Source organism: Pagrus pagrus (assembly GCF_965226575.1).
Source record: "Pagrus pagrus genome assembly, chromosome: 4".
Classification (NCBI taxonomy): domain Eukaryota; kingdom Metazoa; phylum Chordata; class Actinopteri; order Spariformes; family Sparidae; genus Pagrus; species Pagrus pagrus.
In genome coordinates, this window is record NC_140188.1 from 19,809,270 (window position 1) to 19,830,333 (window position 21,064).

The window sequence follows — 21,064 nt, forward strand, 5'->3', positions numbered from 1 at the left end:
ATTTTAGACCCTGTTATGTCCAGTTCCAGGTGCATGAGATGTCTATCACCACCTTTGTTAAGTTTGCGGTTGACAGTGACTGGAGCCAGGAAAGGGTTTTTCGAATCAAAGGGCCTAAAAAGAAATAAAAGAGCAACACTTGTAATGTAAAAAATGCAATTACAAATTGCTGAACAGAGTCACAAAAGTAATATTAAGATCATTCACTCAAGGAATAAATAACTTTAACTGTGTTTCTCAAGTCCACTAGGGGGCAGAAAGATTCATAAAGCTTAAATAAACTCAACAGTTGGTTACAAATGTGGTGGTGAACATCGTCTCTGCTGCAGCACTTACGGCTTTTGGACATCGAAACTCTTGATGCGGCCGATCTCTCCTGTGTACACTTTGTTCATGTTGATGTCAGTGTGCTCCTTCAGCTCGTACTGCCGTATGCTGCAAGGTAAAATAACTTAAAGTCAGATTATTCAGCTACAGACAAGGTGCAATCAAGTTCCTGTATGAAAATTGATGTAAAGATGACACGCTCGTTCTTCTTCTTCAGGATTATGCATGTCTACTTCAAAGATCAAATAATAATGAAAAATGATTCTTGGCATCTGTTCATTTCACATACAGAAAGGTGGGATTTACCATACAATACCATCAGATACATCCGGCTTTATGGTTACATAACTAGTCTTTGTAAAGATATGGAATTTTTTAAACAAAGAAATACAAACAGACTCTGGGTGGAGTATTATTTTTAAACCCAACGCTGTCTGGACTGTCAATTCACTCCGATTTATTTCTTATCAAATCCTCAGCTGAAAGAGCCCATGTGGAAACTGAAGGTCTTCTAAGGTTTGTTTACTTGAGGAATCATAGCCAACCTGAACATATGGCAGGCTTATCTCACTGAAATATAGGCATTGTGAAAACTACTTGTTATCTGATAATAGTACTTAAACTTCACTTTAGAAAACATTAAGACATAATGCTGTCTTAATGTGTTTTCAAGCTTTCTCGTGTCATAACCTGCTTAATGTTCCTTTTAAGATATTAAAGAGCTGGTAAAGTAAAAGGCTAAAGATAAGACAGCTTAAGAACGATGGGGGACAAAAACATTGTAACTCAAATGAAGTATAAATGTGAAATAATAAAAAAAAGTCTGAATGAACCTTGAATCATCTCCTAAGGCTTCCACCCCGAAGTGCTCACAGACAGCCGGCCAGAACTGCTCTCTCCATGAGACGAAGTCCTCTTCCAGGCTGAAAGACAAAACCAGGTCAGTCAGCAGAGAAATATGTTTAAAGTCACCCTTGTTGAACTAACTAGACTTCCTCTTAACGTAAAGATATTTTTATAAATTTGAGTGCTTCTTCAAAGAAAAAAGCAAAACACTCTGCAGTGAAGGATCGTCTTTTTAACATAACAAGACAAAATGCTTTTTATTTAAACGCTCCATAATATGCATTTGATGCAGCAACAATACTGATGATTTTTATGATTTTGTGGGTAAAAATGTGAAGTTTGTTCTGAGAGTGTTATTACAGTGTCATGTTATCTGTTCGGCACTGAACACCTCTATACAAGAGAAACGTTAACATCATTTCTGTTTTTGGCTCAGTGGATTAACAGGTCACTTACTTGCCGTCATCGTCTCCTAAACCGAGGTCAAAGATGCGCTTGGCGCCAAGTTCTTCCAGCCTTTTATCAACATATTTTCCCATTGCATTGTAGTGTTCATATGTCTTGTTGCCCAAAGCGAATACCTGGACACAGAGTGAGACACAGTCAGTACAGGACCTTGACTTAATCTTGAAGCAAACAAGCGAGAAATAAAAGTACATAATTAACTTGTGTTTTTTTTTTTGTTATTTATGGCTGCAAACCAACTAATTTCAGTATCGATTAATCCGCTCATTATTTCCATGATTAATCATTTAGTTGTTTATTTCATAAATGACAAAGAAGAGCAGCAAACCCTCACATTTAAGAAGCTGGAACCAGCAAATGTTTGACATTTTTGCTTGAAAAATGACTGCAATGATTCAATTATCAAAATAGTTGGCAATTAATGTTCTAATGATTTACTTATGGATTAATCGGCTAATGGTTGCAGCTCTATAAGTATTAACAATTGCCTTATGAAGTTGTCTTACTAAGTTATTCACTGCTTTTTGGTTTAAAAATGACCACATTATCAAGTAAAATACAGCTTTATAACAACTACATAACATCTTACAAGAGACTCTTATCTCAGTGACTGTAATGCACAGTATGTAGACACTCTGATACAGACCAGACAGACAACAAATACTGTAGGAAGGACGTGACCGTACACAAGAATTTAACTAAATTTCCCACAATTATGTTCTTCACTCAAATTAGGCCAGAGGCACTGCAACCCAACTTTGACACACGCGACAACACACAAAGCCCTTTCTTTCATGATGCACACAAAGCCTGACACAGCTCGTGTTAGTGAAGCCTGTGTGCTGTGTCAGGAAGACAAACTGCCATAGCGTGTCTCATAAAATAAACAGGTTGTGAAGCAGCAGTTGTGAAAAAAAAAAAGATTTTTGTATGTAACTGATGTAAATCCAGCCTGTATCCTGCCAGCAATCCAAGCTAGATAGACAGAAGCTACACAACAAGCTGCAACTATATTTATAAACAATTAATATTTGAACTCATTTTTAAGCAGAAATGCCAAATGTTTGATAGTTCCAGGTTCTCTGCTGTGGAAATGTATTGCTTTTCTTGATATTAATCAAAGTAAATTGAATATTTTGGGGTTTGGAGGCTGGAGACAACTGGTGAAGTCACACTGGGCTGTAGGATATTGTAATGGGCGTGCTTCACTGTTTTCTGATGTATTGTAATTGAGAAAATAACTGATAATGGATACAGAAAAAAGAAAATATTAGTCTCAGCCAAATATGCAACAAAGCTCAAACACACAGGCAGGTATAAAAGAGACAATGTAGCATAATGAACGTATGATCACTGACATCATGTACCGCATGCTTTGTCGTCCTGTCTAACCTAATGCACTCTGGAATGGCCTCTATGTATTAAAGAGACATAAAGTAACATAGCTTTAGACTCACAGTGTAGTTCAGCCCAGAGAGGTCTTCATCATCATTTTCCTGCAGCCAGTCATATAAGTCCTGTGCATTATCTGTCGGGTCTCCTTCACCATAGGTGGCCATGCAAAAGATGGCGAGGGAGTTTTCAATCTGAGACAGACGGGCCATTTCCCCCTGGAGTACAACACATCAGAATCAGAGACAGTCAGTACTGAACAAATCATTATTTTATTTCAAGAAGGTTTGTCCTCAATATCTGACTGGACATCAAGAGTTTCCCTGTCTGCAAACGGGTGAGTTATTGCATGCTATTAAATAATAATAATAATATCCAAACTATATAATCTAATCTATGACTGGTGTGCGCTTCCTATGATAGTGACTGAAATAGCGTACACACATTGATATGAGCGTCTGCTGTCCTTTGGTCTTTATGAACTCACTTGCCTGGACATGTTTTATTTTAATTTAACACAGTGAATTTATAACAGGTGATATTAACATGGCATGTAAAGTTATCTTTAGAATCTGCCATGAGATATGTATTAATATTATCATCAAAATGAATTAAACTGATTCTCCTGCATTGTCCAGACACACAACTGATCACCACAAAGCACCACTAGCAGCTATAAGAAGTTAAATCCTCCCCCAAATTGAGAAGGACCTCTAGTTAATTTTAATTCTGAGGTATGTAATCTCTTCCACCGAGGCAGTTACCATGTCGTACTCCTCTGGATCAGCAGCCATTCCTTTCATGCCATACCGCTGAGCGTCTTTGGACAGTCTGTTGGCAAATTCCTCTGCTGTGCCCGTCTGGGAGCCGTAGAACACAATGATGTTCTTGCCCTGGTTACAAAAAGGAAAACATCTACATGAAGTAAAAGCTTTCTCCTGCAACTACAATTAAAAACATAACCCGTCTCTCATGTCTACAGACTGCCGTTATGACAAACAGACTGTGTGCAAGTACAACAGATGCAGCAGATCTTTTGTAATTTAAAGAAAAAGATATTCAGCATGCATTTTCTCCTAAATCCTAAAATGCTGTATTGCCAACTGAGGCACTTCTGTGTCGAAGAGGCAGGTGGTATCAGCACAACTTAAACTCATAGATAAGATAACATATAGCTCGTCTTTCTATACACAAACAGCTCCACTTGTACAATTATTTGCAAGAAAGTATTTCATCCCTGCCTACGATGTTGCCTTGATAATTCATAACAAAGAAAAACAGACAAAATGAAACAGCACTGTGGGCCAACGGTCTCGTCTGCCACCGTCATGGTATCTGAACTATTTGCTGCTAAACCACATGATTGGAAACCAAAGTCTTTTCTCAAGGCTGGCTTGAAAACAGACGGCCATCAAAGTCGAAGGAGTTTTTTCTAAATCTAGAACTGCATACAGTCAAAGCAGCAGGAACAATATCATGTTCATCATATTGTTCATCAGCAGGGCGAAAAAGGTCAATTTGAGCATTTTACTGAATGTTGGGTTTCCACTATGGGCTATAAACTGGCAGGAAAACACTAAAGCGGCTTGACTCGCACATCAAATAGGAAAACAACTTTGATCAACATGTGCTAAAAGGCCACAACACCGACTCTGTTTGACACTGTACATCTCCATGTCCGAATGGCTCACAGTCTTCTTTTAAAACCCTGAGTAATGTTTTCCAACAACAAACCTACTCCTGCAGAATGAATTTATGTTGCAAAACAAAGCAAAGAAAACGACAGAAGCAGAAATGATGGTAAGGGTTAAGTGACTGAAAAAGGAAGATAAATGCTTGTTTAAAGTAACATCACTCACCGTTTTCTTCATTTTCTCGATAAAACTGGTCTCTCTTGTGGTGGGTGCTCTGAAAAAAAAACAAACAAGCAAACAGATTTGATTTGTGATTGAGTTAATAAATTAACCTGTCCTTGACATGATGCTGGGATTAAAAACGTGTTACTTAGCAAACACCATGCTCGGCAAACATAAATTTTGGGAAATATTGTTTACAAATGGAAATGTAATCAGAACTTGAGGTTGAGGTTCCTTATCGTTTCAAGGCCTGGTTAAATATTTGGTCTGTATGAATAAGAGCTGAATTCACAACGTAATGACAAGCAACTTAATCATTTCACCTGATCACGCGTATAAATACAGGCCGGTTTTCCTTATATCTTTATCTAAATTGCCAGTGTAAACTAACTTTTAACAACACAAGAAGATGAGTACATTTAGCTTCTGTCTAGAGTTAGTTTGTAGTTTTTTTAATGACCATCTGTCATTAGACAGATCGCACCTTTAACGTAAAAGGAGGGAGGGAACATTGGAGCACTGCAAGCTTAGAGTGAGTTCAAGATCAAGAGAGCAAGATCAATAAAAACGATTTACTACATAATGGATTTAGTTTTAAAAAGCAAATGGTGAGCGAATAGGGACAGGAGCAGTTAATACTGTGGCAGTTAAAGTAAACATGGTACTTAATCAAGCTACTTATTCTTATTATCGGTAAAACAAAAAAAAAGTACACAAACAAACAGCAGAGTAGATCTTTTATCATTGGCCTCAAGTACTGCAAGCCTCCAGTATAACAATTACTGACCGCATTGTCACAGCCATGTGATCATATTGATCAGAACTGTACAATATGTTGGCCCAATTAATGATTCTAATCAAACTCATATTAAAAACTACATTTTTTTGTTTCTATCTGTATCTGTATCAGTATCTGATGTATTGCATAACACTGCATTAAAGCATTTGTATGAATAATTGAGATATATGGTGGAAAACTGCTCTCTCCCACAACAAAGCATGACATAAGCAGATTTTTAAGTAGTCCGCACCAACTGTTGGGCGATGGGAACAAAATGTCATTTCATTGTTCCTGTTATTCTTAAAACAGGGAGTAGCAATGACGCAGCAGCCACACAACCATTAGTCATACTAACTGTATAGGCAAGCATGTACTAAATATCAGCATACATTACGCAATCATCACTACTGAAGGGAAACATGGTGGATACTTAATCACTACGGGTTACATCTCATGGTAATTCAAAATCTTAATTCAGATTTGTCCAGGAAGTAATTAATGAATGGGAACAGATCAAAACAACACGTGCAAACACAGTGTTGGCAAGAAGGAACACAGGAAGCCAAATCTATTATCAAGCTAAATAAAAGGCAACAGTGCTTCATTCAGCATCAAAAGGTCTGAGTGGACAGCTGCGATTCTGTCTGCACTGAACAAGGAATGAAAGCCTACATATGAGTACAAGCAAAACAGTATGCAGATGAGTAAATCTTCAGACATCCAAAAGGCTGTCGGATAGCAATGAAAGCTTAAGGAAAAGAAAAACAATTTGCTATATTTGACCTGAACTATATGAAGTATGAAGGCAATAAAAGAAGCGAATCTGTCTCCACACATTTAGTCAAACAACTAAACAACCCATCCACATAGCAGCGGTGTGGAGAGTACAAACATTTAAAAGTGATGCCCAACATGCCATAAAACTGGGCCCCCCTGGTTTATAAGGACTGAACACCAGAGGTGTCACGACTCAAAATCCACAATCAAATTGACTTTGGATTTAAAAGGTCTCACTTTGATTTGATTTAAACTTTTTTTCAGCACTAACAGTTATGCCAGTGGTAGACATCTGGATTTGTAAAGAAGAACAGTTATTGTTTTTATGCATTCTCAAATTATCCTTTAAAAAGATAGGGGTATTTTTCAATTACAACATGACTTTATCGTGGTGGCTTTTTGCAAGTTAGAGTTCAAGTTAGAGAATCATCAATCTTGCTTTAGATTTCGTCATCAGAAAATAGACATAGTTCAAAATTTACGCAGCATCTGAATACTGTGACAGCTAATGTAAGTATCTTGAGTTTGTGTAAAGAACAGTACATACAGCAAAAGACATCCTGTCTGGTTAATAAACTCACCCATGTGCCTCTAAATACAAAAATAATATTTAATGATTAAGTGTGTTTTTATTAATAACTGCCCAATCAAACATTTTAATCAATTTCTTGGCCGTTTAAGTCGGGTTATGTGGTTTTATTTCTCTTTTTTAATGTTAGTAGTGCACAAAGTCTTGATGCAAGGAATAAACACGTGGTGAGTAAGTAAATATTTTGTGTATATGGGCCAATATATCGATATCGGAATTCTTCTCTCCCCAATATCAGCAACACGTCCAGTTGCCTACGATCCAGCACTTTAATTTAATTGAAAGAGAAATATCTTCATTGACTGATTTTTTTATGTCTGAATAAACTGAATAAACAAACTGACCTTAAAGGACAACACAATTTCATACTGTTTTACTTTGTTTATATGTGGCGGACCCTGCCACCTTTCTAGCTTCAAACAGTGTTCTGGGGACCTTATTTTCCTCTGAGAACAGCTTGTTTATTCAGTTATGGGGGTCAAAAAAGCATTATTAGTTATTACCTCATATTTTAAATTTTAAAATTGTGTGTTTAAATTTCTTCTCCAAAACTACATAGTGCCTCTTTAACATATGGACAAACTAAAAATGGGGAAGGTTGATGACACATCAGTAGTGTAGCTGCAGCCTGAAACTGACAAACCTTATTCAAAGTAGACAAAGATGTCTTTGCAAATTATAGGTTTTTAACAGGAATTAAGTCATCTCCCAAGGCTGCTACTTTGACTGTAATAACATGCAAATGGTCTCATAATCTTCAACATCTTTTCCTTCCTGGACTAGCCGCAGTTCCACATGAAACAACAAACTCATGCATGCTGAGGTTTATCCATTTTTACAATCACAATTTACAGCTGGTCCAAATAGTTCAGAGCCCTTCATCTGTATATACTGTCAAATCTTACTTTCCATTCATTAATCCATCCAGGAAGTAAACCTTTCCAAACAAGCTCACTGGGTCAGCCTTGCTCTGCAGCACAGGCTCATTCAAACATGGAGCTGATCTTCTAATGCTACAATCAATGGTTTTGATTTTGCAACTGGATCTATATTTTAAAAGACCCCAATGGAAATCAAACTGCATGTTTGTTTACTAAACCAACATGAAACAAAGCTGGACATGTGCAACACAATGATGGCTAAAATGATGGTATCTGACTGAACAGCGTCAGTGGAGCTTGTGGAAAAAGGGGGAAAAACAGAAAACCCAATAATTAAATTGGGTTTGTAGTGAAACAGATTTTACCACCATCTATTACGTAACCTACTGGGAACATTGTATGCTTTTTGAAACCACTATCTTGCCAGTCTGTTCTAGAAACAAGCAAATTACACTGTGTATAGAGCATACTTTGGGAACAAGCCACCAGTTCAAACACTTACAAGGTGTCAAACAAGAACTTGTGCTCCCAAGCGTGATCATTACACAATAGCTGGTGGCAAATGTTTAAGCATCAATAAAACAATTGATCATTGTGCCCTAGAAGGAGCACTAAATCACTGCTCAAACACTTTCACTGACCTTTCAGCAGCATCTCTCCTGTCCTCTGGCAGGGAGAAGACACAGCCCATGGCATGTAGCTCACCACTGCCACAAGCACCACTGGCTAGGCCACGCCGGGAACCGCCACGCTCAAAATCAAAAGCAGAGAACGTCAACACTCCGCAACCACAGGATGGAAAAAGAAAACCAGAGCAGAAAGGCAGCCGGACACTCTTTGCCTGCCTTCACCATGGAGGCTCCAACACGATCTGAACTCTGCCTCTTCCTGTGCTGCTGCTCTCTGAAACCAGCAGCGTCTGTTCTCCACACACACACACGCACACACACACACAGCCTACAAGCCCTGTCAGTGTCTGGCAGCCGCTGAGGACACAATGGTGGGAAACTGACTTTCCCATAAAATGTAGCCGAGCTGCAGTAGACCCACACTTTTGACTCACACACAAACACACATTGAAACACTCTAGGGCTGAAAATGCCTTCCTCCTCATTCCCGCCCCTTTTCCTCTCCGGTCTGAAAGGTGTTGGGAACGAAAAAGTCTACAAGATCCATCCTGAGAATTTGGCTGGTTATCAGAGCAACTCCACGGTGGACCATTGACGAGGAGGAGGAGGAGGGGGCTGTGAATGGTAGTTTTCTCTGAAGTATCCCCCGCCCCCATCTCACTGGAGGAGAGAGGGGAATGTCATCGCTATGGCAACCTCATTTATCATAAAAGGATTCCATTTGTGACAGCAGCTCAGCCCACACACACACACACACACACACACACGCTCACACTCACACAGAAAAGAAAAACAGGGGAGTGGGGAAAAAAGAAAAAGTAACTCAGGGCAAAGAAAGGGTTGCTTGTCTTTTGCCTCAACTTTCCACCTTTGGAGAGGACTCACAAAAGGAGCTGCTTGGCTCGCCCTCCTCATTTGCTCTCCAGGGAACTTTCAAAATGGGTTCAGGGCCAAAAACAAAAGCACAGGAAAGACATGGAAGACTACGCCCCCTTCATAACAGTTAGGTAATCACTGCACCCTTTAAGGGGAGGGGAGACCAGCTCGTGTTGCTCTATGCTCCCTTCCTGCACAGATACACGCTCTTATCCCAAGGCAACACATGCTCGACAGGGGTCTTTCCCTTTCTAGCAAATGTCCTGCTTTCACACAAATGGTCTGGATCTCCCCCACTCTGCCTCCATTCACACAGCCACACAGGACCTGAGCCACACAGCGAGCGTGTGGCTTCTGCTGGCCCGTGGCTTTTACTCTGGTGACCAAAGTACTTGTGTTGCGGCTGAGGAGGGACTAAAAAATGTGGCCAATGAAAGCAGAGCACATTGAAACCAAGCCAAGCCTCCATGACTCCACTGATAAGGGATGAGGGGAGGGAACAGAGGAGAGGCTCACATGCACTGACAGGGAGAGGCAGGCGGACAGAGAGGGAGATCAGATAAGTTTCTGAGAGAGACTGAGTTACAGAGCATTGCTGGGAGAGGGAAAACAAAGGTCACCACTGGTGGAACATTTACAAGCCGTAAGCCTTGGTGCACTCTCACACACTTGCTTAAGATATAGCTGCAAAAAGCTAATATCAGACAATATACTGTATCCGCCTGGCCAACTTATCAGTAGATAGATTTTAATGGAGATGTGGGCACGCTATTAGGGGCTATAACAAAGTTATAGGGTCTATCTTGAAGGCTGAAGTATTGCGTATATTACATCTTAGATGCAACAGTTAACTGGTGTTGTTAATATTAGTAACTATTAATTGTTTTAAAAAAGGTGCACTATGAAGTTTTGGGGAAAATATTTTAATCAGAAGAGAAAGATCTTCATTGACTGATTCTTTATTCCTGAAACAACTAAATAAACAAACTCTTTGTCTTCATGACCAAATAAAATGAATAAATAGTATGTCCACCCAATTAAATCAATAACAGTAAAATATTATCATAACATTAGTTTAAGCTAGATATACCTAATAAACTTCCAACTGATGTTATGTCAGATCATCCAAGAGCTAAGGAAATTAGGGCTGCAACTTCATTTCTGATTATTCTGTCGATCATTTTTTGATTAATCAATTAGTTGTTTGGTCCACAAAACGTCAAAAAGTGCTAATAAATGTTGATCACTTTTGTCCCAAACCCAAGATGACATCTTCAAATGTCTTGTTTTGTCCACAACCCAAATATATCCAGTTCACTGTGACAGAGTACAGAAACCAGAACATATTCACATTAGAGAAGCTGCAATCAAAGAATTTGGATTTTTTTCCTCTTAAAAATAGCTTCAGCTCTCAAAAAGGTAGTAACCACAAGCTACATCAATGATTAGCATACGTTAGAGTATCAATGTCTCTGGTCTGTTTTGATATGGTATCCAAACTACTGCTCTGCCTAGTGATGTCCCAGCAGGGTTAATTAACAGCCCAGACTGAAAACATTTACAAGCCGTAAGCCTTGGTGCACTCTCACACGCACAGATAGTGCCAACTCGTGCACAGACTTTGATAACATTTGTTTCTTTCTAACAGCTTCTATGTAATAAAACAATTACCAATGATGTAAACATGTCAACTGAAAAATGAGCCTCTTGTGCCAAGATACTCCCCTCCGTGATCAAAAAAAGGATTCCTTCCTTTATAGCTTTTACATAAACTACAGTATGTGTAGCCTTTGGAAAATTTCCCCCTGCTAGTCTGAGGATAATTCAAGTCGTCATTTTCTTTAGCAGGTAAATTAGTTCTCCAATCGTTTTATGAGCTATTAAGCATCAAAACTACACTTTTTTTTATGAATTTGATGTATATACTTTGAAATAACATCATGAAAAAAAGACAATTAAATCGTATATAAACTTGTGCGTGATTCAGGTTGTTTTCGACAGACCTTTAAGAAAACACACAATAATGCTCTCTGCTTTACATTTGGCAGCTAGCTGGTTTCAACTTGTTTCTTAAGCTTTTGGCAGTCCTCATTTTTTTCTCCTAAAGATGTAGTCAGATCTGAATGGAAACCCGGAAATCCTCCAAATCTTCTTTTACCTAAAACAAATGTAAAACATGATGGGATACTCACGGTGTGTCAAGCTTCTTGAATTCTGGGATGGGCTCAGGCTTCTTACGGGACATGAACCAATAAATGACGAGGCCGACAATCAGAGAGAAGAGGAAGAGGTCCAGGTTGCTGAAAAGAGGCTCCTCTTCCTCTGCGTTGGTGGTGGTCTTTGCGTCCATGTCTGCTGTGTTGACACTCTACCTGGGAAGAGAACGAAGACGACTATTAGACCAGTCAACCAGCATTAAAACAGTTGGATCAATCGATTGTTTTGCAGAAAATTAATACTACGTTATAACTGAGCCATCATTTTGGCCATACCATTTATCAGCCTGAAAGATTAATCAAAAAACTAAACATCAGATTATTTTTTAAGATAACATTACATGCTACAGTTTACAGTATGTGTTCCCTTGAATGCCTTTCTTCTGCCGACTATTGTCTGTGTTTCCCAACTTGTAATGTAATAGTTTAATATAAGCTGCAGGGCCAGTGAGCAGTACTTTAAAATCTGCATTTTAAAATATGTTTTAGTCCTACAGTCTCAGGGCACACACCCCAGCTGAACAGAACTGGGAATCAATGAAACTGGTTCAACTGCTGAAACAAACAGTATGATTACTAACATATGTGAGCAGTACTCTACATGCCATACTACACAATAATGGCTTTTGTGCTAGCCTTATTGGACAATTTGCTCGACATGCTATAATATTGTGACCCACTGCTTTCCATATGTGAGGAACTCTTTGTCAGGAATTAGCAGCAGCAGCTCTTTTCACACTGAGCACGAAAGGACGTCATGTTCTCAGCTCTCACGTTTCAATTTAGTTCAAGGACTGAAAACAATGAGACCAGCTTATCGTTGATCCGTATAACTGGCTCGTCCACAACTAGAGAACAGTTTGATTGACATAGTCATGTACAAGCTCAATCAACAAAATACAGGCTTGCTCACAACTAGTCTGCTGACTCACTGATATGAAGCAAACCACTTCAATAACTATGTACAGAGGTACCTGCGTGCCAGCCTCAGTAGGTACAGAAGTCACAGGGACTTCAAGGCTTGTAGTGCAATGGTCAGATAAAAACCTACTATAGTCACGAACACTAATCAGAGTGTTAGAGTTAACAACACCAACATAAATCAGTGTACTACATTTTATGTGCAACATTTTTAGACAATGCGGTTTACAATACATGATGATCAGTCAGTAGACTGCCAGCATTTACACCAAATCTAAAGACCCTAAAATTGAGATTTACACTCATTTTACAAATTAACCTGTTACTGCTCTCTGGTTTACAAACTATACAAAAGCAACATCATTTCTAAATGACCGGCCACCTCTTGCATTTCTGTACAGACATTTATTGTTTTCTTTAATTATCCAACATATAAACAGATAAGATATAGCTGCTAAAAGCTAATACCAGACAATATACTGTATCCACCTGGCCAACTTATCAGTAGATAGATTTTAATGGAGATGTGGGCACGCTATTAGGGGCTAAAACAAAGTTCACAAAACGTCAGAAAGTGGTAATAACTGTCCCAAACCCAAGATGACATCTTCAAATGTCTTGTTTTGTCCACAACCCAAATATATCCAGTTAGCTGTGACAGAGTACAGAAACCAGAAAATATTCACATTAGAGAAGCTGCAATCAAAGAATTTGGATTTTTTTTTTCTCTTAAAAATAGCTTCAGCTCTCAAAAAGGAAATAACCACAAACTACATCAATGTTTAGCATAAGTTAGAGTATCAATGTCTCTGGTCTGTTTTGATATGGTATCCAAACGACTGCTCTGCCTAGTGATGTCCCAGCAGGGTTAATTAACAGCCCAGACTGAAAACACAAGAAGTACAGTGTCTTTTCAGGTAGCAGCAATAACAGAACGACCTGTTAACCTAGAGGAACAAGCAATGTTTCCTTAACTTTTAATTATTTTTGATAGTTAAATTACTCATTCTGTAGTTCCCTTTTTTTTTTTAAACACACAGTTGTGTAATTAATAAGTCACTATTCTTGATGAAGAGAAACACTTACCTTATAGTTCACCTCAAATGTTAATGCGTAATTTACCAGACTCAGTAGCTAAGTTGTCCAAATAACAACCAAACTTGTCCATTAACAGCTCAGTCACTGTGGGTTCAGCCACACACTTCACTGTCTATACTGTTGGCTCATGCTTAAGTTACGCCTACCACTGACTAACACCGGGTGTATTCAAATCATGTGAGACTTTGGTTAGTCGCCAGTAATGTCTAGGGACAGACACTTAAATAGCTGTTGCCACTGGGGATGTTTAATGATCAATGAATCAGACATGGTCGAGGTTCACAGGAGTTCATCCCAACAATTCACCTCTTCAGCTAAAAGCAAATAGTTGTGTAACAGTCGAGATGGGGCACGACAGTAGTATGGAGGTCCACATGTAATGTAACTTAAGACAGCACTTTAGTTTGTTTAAACTGAGGTAAGTAAAGCTGGTGAGGTGTTTTATATTTAGAAACTAAAGCTGTCGATCACATAAAACGAGCAGCATGACCACAGATAGCCAGCGGGAGAGGAGTACTCGGGCCCCGACTATTCCCTGGACCGTGACAACACTGGCTGAAAACATGACACTGTCAAAAATACAGGTTCATTCAAAGACAAAACAGCGTTGGCTGAAACATGATATGTGCAAAGCTTATTAAATAAAATGTATTCTGACAAATACACGCCTTGGAGACGACTTTCTCCAGAGAGACAAGTTAGATAAGTTAGCCTTCAGTTTGCGTAACATCAGCACTTCTTTTAAGCTAATGCTTCACTGAAAACGCGTCATATTTCCACGTTTCTAGTTGATTATTATTGACGTATAGTTCCCACAGACTGCCACAGACTAGAGGTCTTTGTGTAGCAGTTTAAAGATGTGAGTTTGGTGTCGGGCTTACCTTCGCCTCCCCTCGTTGTGTCACGCTCACACTGTGCTCAACGCGGAAGGAAACTTTACGCCACGTAGGATCAAACCAAGTGGATCCTGGCAGCGGGGGTGGGAATGTTGCACTTTCAACGTCATATAAATCTAATGTAGAGATGTTTGGATTATTTTTCCACACAGCTGCACATGTGTGTTTTTAAAGGAAACACTTCTGCTCACGTTTACGGTTAAAATTAAACAAAACTGTTTAGATGTTTGGCGGTCACGTGTCTAATTTGGACCGGTCTCATAAGACATTACCTAATGTCATTGTGCGAAGGTAACCTGCTGTAATAACTAACAGTCGACGTGCAGCATGCTCAAGGGTCATGGTTATGTAATAGAGCCGGCAGGACAGAGTGTGTATCCATGTCAAACTGACAGGCATACTCATTAAACATGTCCAGCTCAACTCAGATTGTGTTAAGGTTCACGGTATCAAGGGGAAAATGTTAGACAGTCATGCTCAGCTGCCCTGTGAAGTGGTGGGAGAAGTCTTCATAGTCTTCACTCAAGAAAAAGTAGCAACTCCAGCTCCTAGCTACTCACTAGTAGGCTAAAAGTCATGCATTCAAAAGTGTTAGGAACTACTAGCACTAGGATGTACTTGTAGTATGAAAAGGTTCACTTTATTGTCACTTTACAACACCATGGTGGTTGAACAAAATTATCTTTATGCTCCATGAACTGTTATCTAAGTAAATAATACTGCACCTATTGTATGTATTACCAGGCACATATATATTTGCATAGGCCTAGTTTTCAGTTTCTAGTTCAAATTTAAGCTATTTGTGTTTTTAAGTATGTATTTCTATCCCTATCTTATTTAAAACTTTGTATTTCCTCATGTTGTCTTTAGTAGTTTTTTCTTCTTCTGCAATATCTCATTGGGATTGATTAAGTACTCTGTATTTATCTGTCTATCTTGTACTTCATACTTCTAGTCCACTACATTTCAGAGGGAAATATTGAATTTTCACTCTACCCCGTGTATTTAACAACTATAGATTTTAGATTGAGATTTTAAATAGCCCATCAGTTTGAAAAATATAAAGCATTGTTAGATTGAAACACCCAGTGGTACATAAAGCTATTAAAACATAGAAATAACAACATTAAAGTGCTACTAACATTACATTCATTACATCAATAATAATGATGCAGTAATGCACAGTAATATAATACTGACAGAGGTCATTGTGCATAATGAGTACTTTTACTTTTGATAGTTTAAGTACATTTCGTCACTAATACTCTGATTGTACTTTAGAGTATACATTTGAATGCAGTTACTTTTTAAACATTGTGTTACTACTGTCATGTAACGGTGCACTGTGTAGTTTGGGGCCATGCCAAAACAAACTAAATAAACAAACTGGCTTGAAAGGACAACACAGCTTCATACGGTTTTACTTTGTTTATATGTGGCGGACCCTGCCACCTTTCTAGCTTGACACTAACAGTGTTCTGGGGGCCTTATTGTCCTCTGAGAACAGCTTGTTTATTCAGTTATGGAAAAAATTAATATTTCTGAGTTCGTATTATTACCTCATTAGTATTGTAAATACTAAAATTCTGGGTTTGAAGTTATTTTCCAAAACTACACAATGCACCTTTAAGTTTTATATATTTTGATATTATTTCTGTTTTATTGTTGTTGTAACTCGCAGGGGAGGAGCTATAATTTCAATTACCTAAGACTTATGTATTTTAAATCCATAGAATTAAAATTTAATTGGAAACTTGTGGAGGAAGAAATACAGTTTTCCTTTGTAATGTAGCGAAGTAGAAGTGTAAAGTAAAATGAAAATACTCAAGTAAATTCTACTTACATACACGAGTGAAAGCAAGTTTTATTGGTTCAATCTTCAGCCACAGGGAGAAAATAATTGTGCACTGTAACATAATGAGATGAAATGAGGGGAACTTTTTAAAACCCCTGCAGGGAAACTACACACCCAACTTTAACTCAACCAGATAAAAGACCAATAAAGGAATCAGACATATTCAGACACATGTTTGCACAAGCATAAAATATGTGGAAGTACTAAAAAAAACAGCTGCACAAAGGGGTGCATGTCTGTAAAATATTTGTCTTTATTGGAGGCACTTTTATTAATTTCATTCTCCTATGAGATAAATGAGAATACACTAGTATTGTGTAATCAACCTTTAATGGCGACTGATTATAAATAAAATGTTTTCATGTTCCTGTTTCTGTACATGTGTTGTGATGATAGCCAGAAAACCTCATTCGACAACAGTAATGATGACATGAGCTTTCATTCAGAGAAGATCACAACATCTTGTTGCGGTTATCAGTAAGAATCACAGACTCTTTGATTTTTGTTTCCTGGTCTTGAGCTTCTGGCGGACCACAGCAACAGTGGTGAAGAAGTTTCCCATGAACAGAATGAGGAAGCTGAGACCGCACATCATGACCTGGCATACGTAGAAAGCAAACCGTGAGTAAGCACAAAAGCTTTAATTCATTATCATTTTCTTGTTATATAGACGAGATCAGGTTGGGATGAAGTATTAAGCAGAAATGTGGAGTTACTTTCAAACATGTGAATCTGAATTTCTGAGGCTGGTTTGACTTTATCTATCTAACAAAGCTGTTCATCAGCCAGACTGTGGTGTGACCATAACTGTTTTAGCAGGTAAGATGTGTTGATGCTGGCTAGACAATAGACACATGAAGAAAATATTTAACTGTTATCACAATAAGAACTGGTTGAAAAAGTTAAACTCTGGTGAAAGTACAAACCTGCCATTCTTTACAGTCTGGGAGCTGAGCCATCCTGAAGAGAGACAGGCTGTTGAAGAGCTGCCAGAACTACAAGACAAAACATTACATCAATCAGTTGAGATATCAATATTTAATCACCCAGTCTAAACCATGACAAAGCAGGATTTTTGATGAAGTCACAGTAGAGGATATCTCTCAAGTATCAAACGGTGTCAGTGTCACATGTACTCACATGGCCAAAAAAGAGGAAGGGCAAAAGAAAAGTCAGCCCTTTCCACATCCATGACTGAAATCCCCCTAGAAACAGGAAGCACAAGAGTTTTAATTACTTTGTCTTGTGATGATGATGATGATGGCCAAGCCCCAGTCATACCAAATTGTCAGCATTGTTACTAAATATTCAATAGTGATATGTTTGGCTGAGCACATCTGTGTCCTTGGCCAGTGTATCTCACCCACGGTCAGATCCATGTTGTGTCTTTCTCCCAGAGCTCGCAGTCTGTACAGACACCCACTCTGATAATAGCACTGCAGACACTGGACAAAACCTGTGTTCCCGACAGAAGAAGAAACACTGATCAGGCTTCGGTTTGATTCAGAAAAGTTTGGGCCATTAATGTATGTCAAGTATTTTGACCTCACTTTGATACAAGGAGTAGGCAAGGAACTGGTTCCTGAATGTCTTGTACTGGTTCCCATCAGGCCTTGGGAGTGAAAGAAAGGAAATTTGTTGTAACATAGGAGAGGAACAGCAATTTAAGGTATTTTTATAGGAATAGGTATGGATAAGAATCAATAGCAAGCATCGTTTGAATCACATTTTATGAGTTTTAATGTATCAAAATAGATATTCATTTGTACTGAATCTATTATTTGGGGTTTTTATCTTCTCCTACTCACCATGTCAGCATTACACCGGACAGAAAAGCTGAGACGTAGTGATGAAAAACCCACCAGCCTTTGATTCTGTGATGCAGGACACATTTTTCTTAGATATTTGTACTTTTGAAGATGATTAACTGCCATAATGACTAGCTGCATTTAATAATGTAAAAAGTGAAAGGTCAGTGAGCTAAGAATATGTTTTATTCACGAAAAGGTATTTTATTTAGAGCTGCAACGATTAATCAATTAACTGATTTTAATTAAGCACTTTAAGGCCACTTTTTGGTTGTATTTGTTATCTATATATATCTATATATATATCTATATATATAAAACATATATATATATATCTATGTTTTTAACCTGGTTTTATTGTGTCATTGCCAACTATTTTGTTTATTAATTGGTTAATCAACAATGTAAATAAATTTTAGTTGCAGCCCTGGTTGCACTTTTCATTGTTTTATGAGGATGGTTGGAAGGTAGAAATGTGGCTGACCTGGAGCCGTTGGTAATGAGGACACTTTCCCTGATAGTTAATGTACAATAGTACCACACCAGCAGGAAGTTGAAGATTGCATCAAGGAATCTGAAGTCAGGGACATGATGTAAGACGAGTGCTGTGATAACATGTATGACACATGCAGTGTCCAGGTCATAAACTCATTGTTGATGTGAGATATGCTGATGATGCCTACCTGTAGCTCACAAAGAAATAGCATATGAAGGAGAACAGCAGCAGGAGCACTGTGAGGTACAGCTTGAACTTCTCATATTCATCTTTGTAGGCAAATCTGAAAAAGGACGTGACATATTCAGGTCTCGATGCACAAGTAACTAATGAAACAGTCACCATCAGTGACTGAACTATGATGGTGTGATAAACTACTGAGTGAACAGAAACATCTAAAGAGGTGCTCATGTTTAACCAGACAAATGTTACCGCACAACTAAAAAGCGGACGTGATATTCAGGTTGTGTGTTGATGGTCAGCACTTACTTTGACTGCTTGCTGAGAAGAGTCACATTCACATTTCCAAGAACCAGACTGAGGTACAACCTGATGAAACAATCATAATTATACTTGTAATTTAACTATAAGGGAATAAATGTATCTATTCAGGCTTTATGTCTTTAGATAAGTGCAATGAGATCAACTTGTATTTTGGCTCTGGCTTTTGATTAAATAGGAGTCATCACCCGTTTTTCTTGGGAAGGAAAGCTTCCATTTCAAAGAAAGCATTTGGTCGCGTCTTTATTTTCTCTTTGACTTCATCCAAGGTTTTAGCATCTTCTTCTGATGGGCCAGTGCTACATCTGATGAACAAGATAGGTCTGTATCAGTGACACAGCACGACATGTTTGTGTGTTTCTTAAGTTATGAATCAATCGATGCATAAACCTACTTTTTCACCTGTTGGGACACCTCCTTCAGCCTCTTGCGCTGCCTGGAAATGGACGAGGTGCAGTTGTTTTGTAGATTGGAAATTTCATCCAGTTTCTGTAAGTACATTCGGTGTGTCTCCTGGATGAGAAGAACATGGGGTCACATCAATCACCAAAAAAGAAAGAAAAAAAGTAGATTACAAGGAGCGTTTACACTTTAAACCTTTTTTGGAATATGGTAGATTACAATCCGGAGCACAGCCAAGATCATTGATATTAAACAGAGCACATATATGACAGTTTTACAAGAGACTTAACTCCTGGATATCATAAACATTTCATTGTGTGGTTTGAGTAACACAACAGCAAGCAATCAGTATGTCAAGCAGTTAATCTATACAGCTGCTCAATGTGAATCAGCTGATTTTTGTCAGTTTCTTACCTGAAGTTTTTCGTACTCCTCTTCCAGACGTTTCCACTCCTCCAGAACGTCTGTTAAACCTCGAGGCATGTTGTGATCTTTCGTTTACTTTTCTATACAGGCAGCTAACCCACACCTGCTTAAAAGAAGACCCGGGAGGCTTTTTAATTGTTTAACCACCAAGAAATGACTTGCACATAACGCTATGTTGAAATATTTCTCTCCAGGGTGTGTATCACATCTCCATGGACGGTTTATTGCACAAAGTGAACTTTGACTGGTACAAATGTGCAAGATTTTAACTTGGACGTTGTTCTGTGGATATTCTTTGGTTATCACATTGTTCAGGCATCACTCACAGAGCTTAAAGGAATAGGTTGATGTTGACTATATTATGGCCTAAATATACAATGCAAAGACAAGAGGACTATGTTTTTTAAACTTTGCCATTAAACACTCTGTTCCCTGTAAGCTACATGTTGCTTTTGTGCATAATTTATCTTTCAGGTTGTCACTTACACTTACAGCTGCACATTAGCAACATCTGGTGGATGAAAGGACTAAATCAGGGATCAACTCACTTAACTATAGAGACTGGTATTGAGGAGGAATGTTTTAGCTGACGAATGACAAATAAGATAATAACTTATTTAAATGTAATAAAAACTTAAATGCTTTTTTGGAGTAGATATACACCTGCTATATGTTCCTTTTAAATCATACAATTACAATATCAGTTGAACTAAAGGTTTTAGAAAAAAGACTGCTGCTCCTAGTCTACATAAGCGAAATACATGGTAGGATATGCTGTAACATTGAAAGGGACACTATGTAGAAAACAACATTTTATGAGATAGATCTATACTGTATGTGCACAGATACAGGTAGGCTACATGCAGGAAGTAGGCTACAGGTGTTTAATACTCAATTAAGTTTGTTGCAAGCATATTAGACATGTTTTATTCCCCGGTCTAGAAGAAAGTATTTGTCATTTTAACTGTTTTTTTTAATGTATTGACAAATATACTTTAATTGTCAACTGTACAATTTATTTTGAAT

The 21,064-nt window shown here is 38.2% G+C and overlaps 2 protein-coding genes across 2 annotated transcripts in view; both read right to left on the bottom strand.

Moving 5' to 3' along the window:
• porb (P450 (cytochrome) oxidoreductase b) overlaps nt 1-14,615 on the bottom strand; it is a 19,611-nt gene extending 4,996 nt beyond the window's left edge. The window contains exons 1-9 of the mRNA XM_084351783.1: nt 14,536-14,615; nt 11,612-11,791; nt 4,890-4,938; nt 3,795-3,923; nt 3,096-3,248; nt 1,630-1,754; nt 1,161-1,250; nt 337-435; nt 1-114 (exon numbers count right to left, since the gene is read on the bottom strand). The exon at nt 1-114 is cut by the window's left edge and continues 14 nt beyond it. Of these exons, the coding sequence (XP_084207909.1) occupies nt 1-114; nt 337-435; nt 1,161-1,250; nt 1,630-1,754; nt 3,096-3,248; nt 3,795-3,923; nt 4,890-4,938; nt 11,612-11,769 (917 nt within the window). The 5' untranslated portion in view covers nt 11,770-11,791; nt 14,536-14,615. The remainder of the gene's footprint in view (nt 115-336; nt 436-1,160; nt 1,251-1,629; nt 1,755-3,095; nt 3,249-3,794; nt 3,924-4,889; nt 4,939-11,611; nt 11,792-14,535) is intronic.
• A 2,274-nt stretch (nt 14,616-16,889) lies between these two features.
• LOC311255664 (transmembrane protein 120A-A-like) lies at nt 16,890-20,095 on the bottom strand (the record flags this gene model as incomplete). Its single annotated transcript, XM_084350312.1, has 12 exons — nt 16,890-17,003; nt 17,332-17,400; nt 17,546-17,610; nt 17,769-17,861; nt 17,956-18,017; nt 18,214-18,279; nt 18,698-18,787; nt 18,897-18,992; nt 19,199-19,258; nt 19,399-19,515; nt 19,605-19,723; nt 20,027-20,095. The coding sequence occupies 12 exons, from the start codon at nt 20,093-20,095 to the stop codon at nt 16,890-16,892; spliced, it is 1,020 nt and encodes a 339-aa protein (XP_084206438.1).
• Nucleotides 20,096-21,064: the final 969 nt, after the last annotated feature.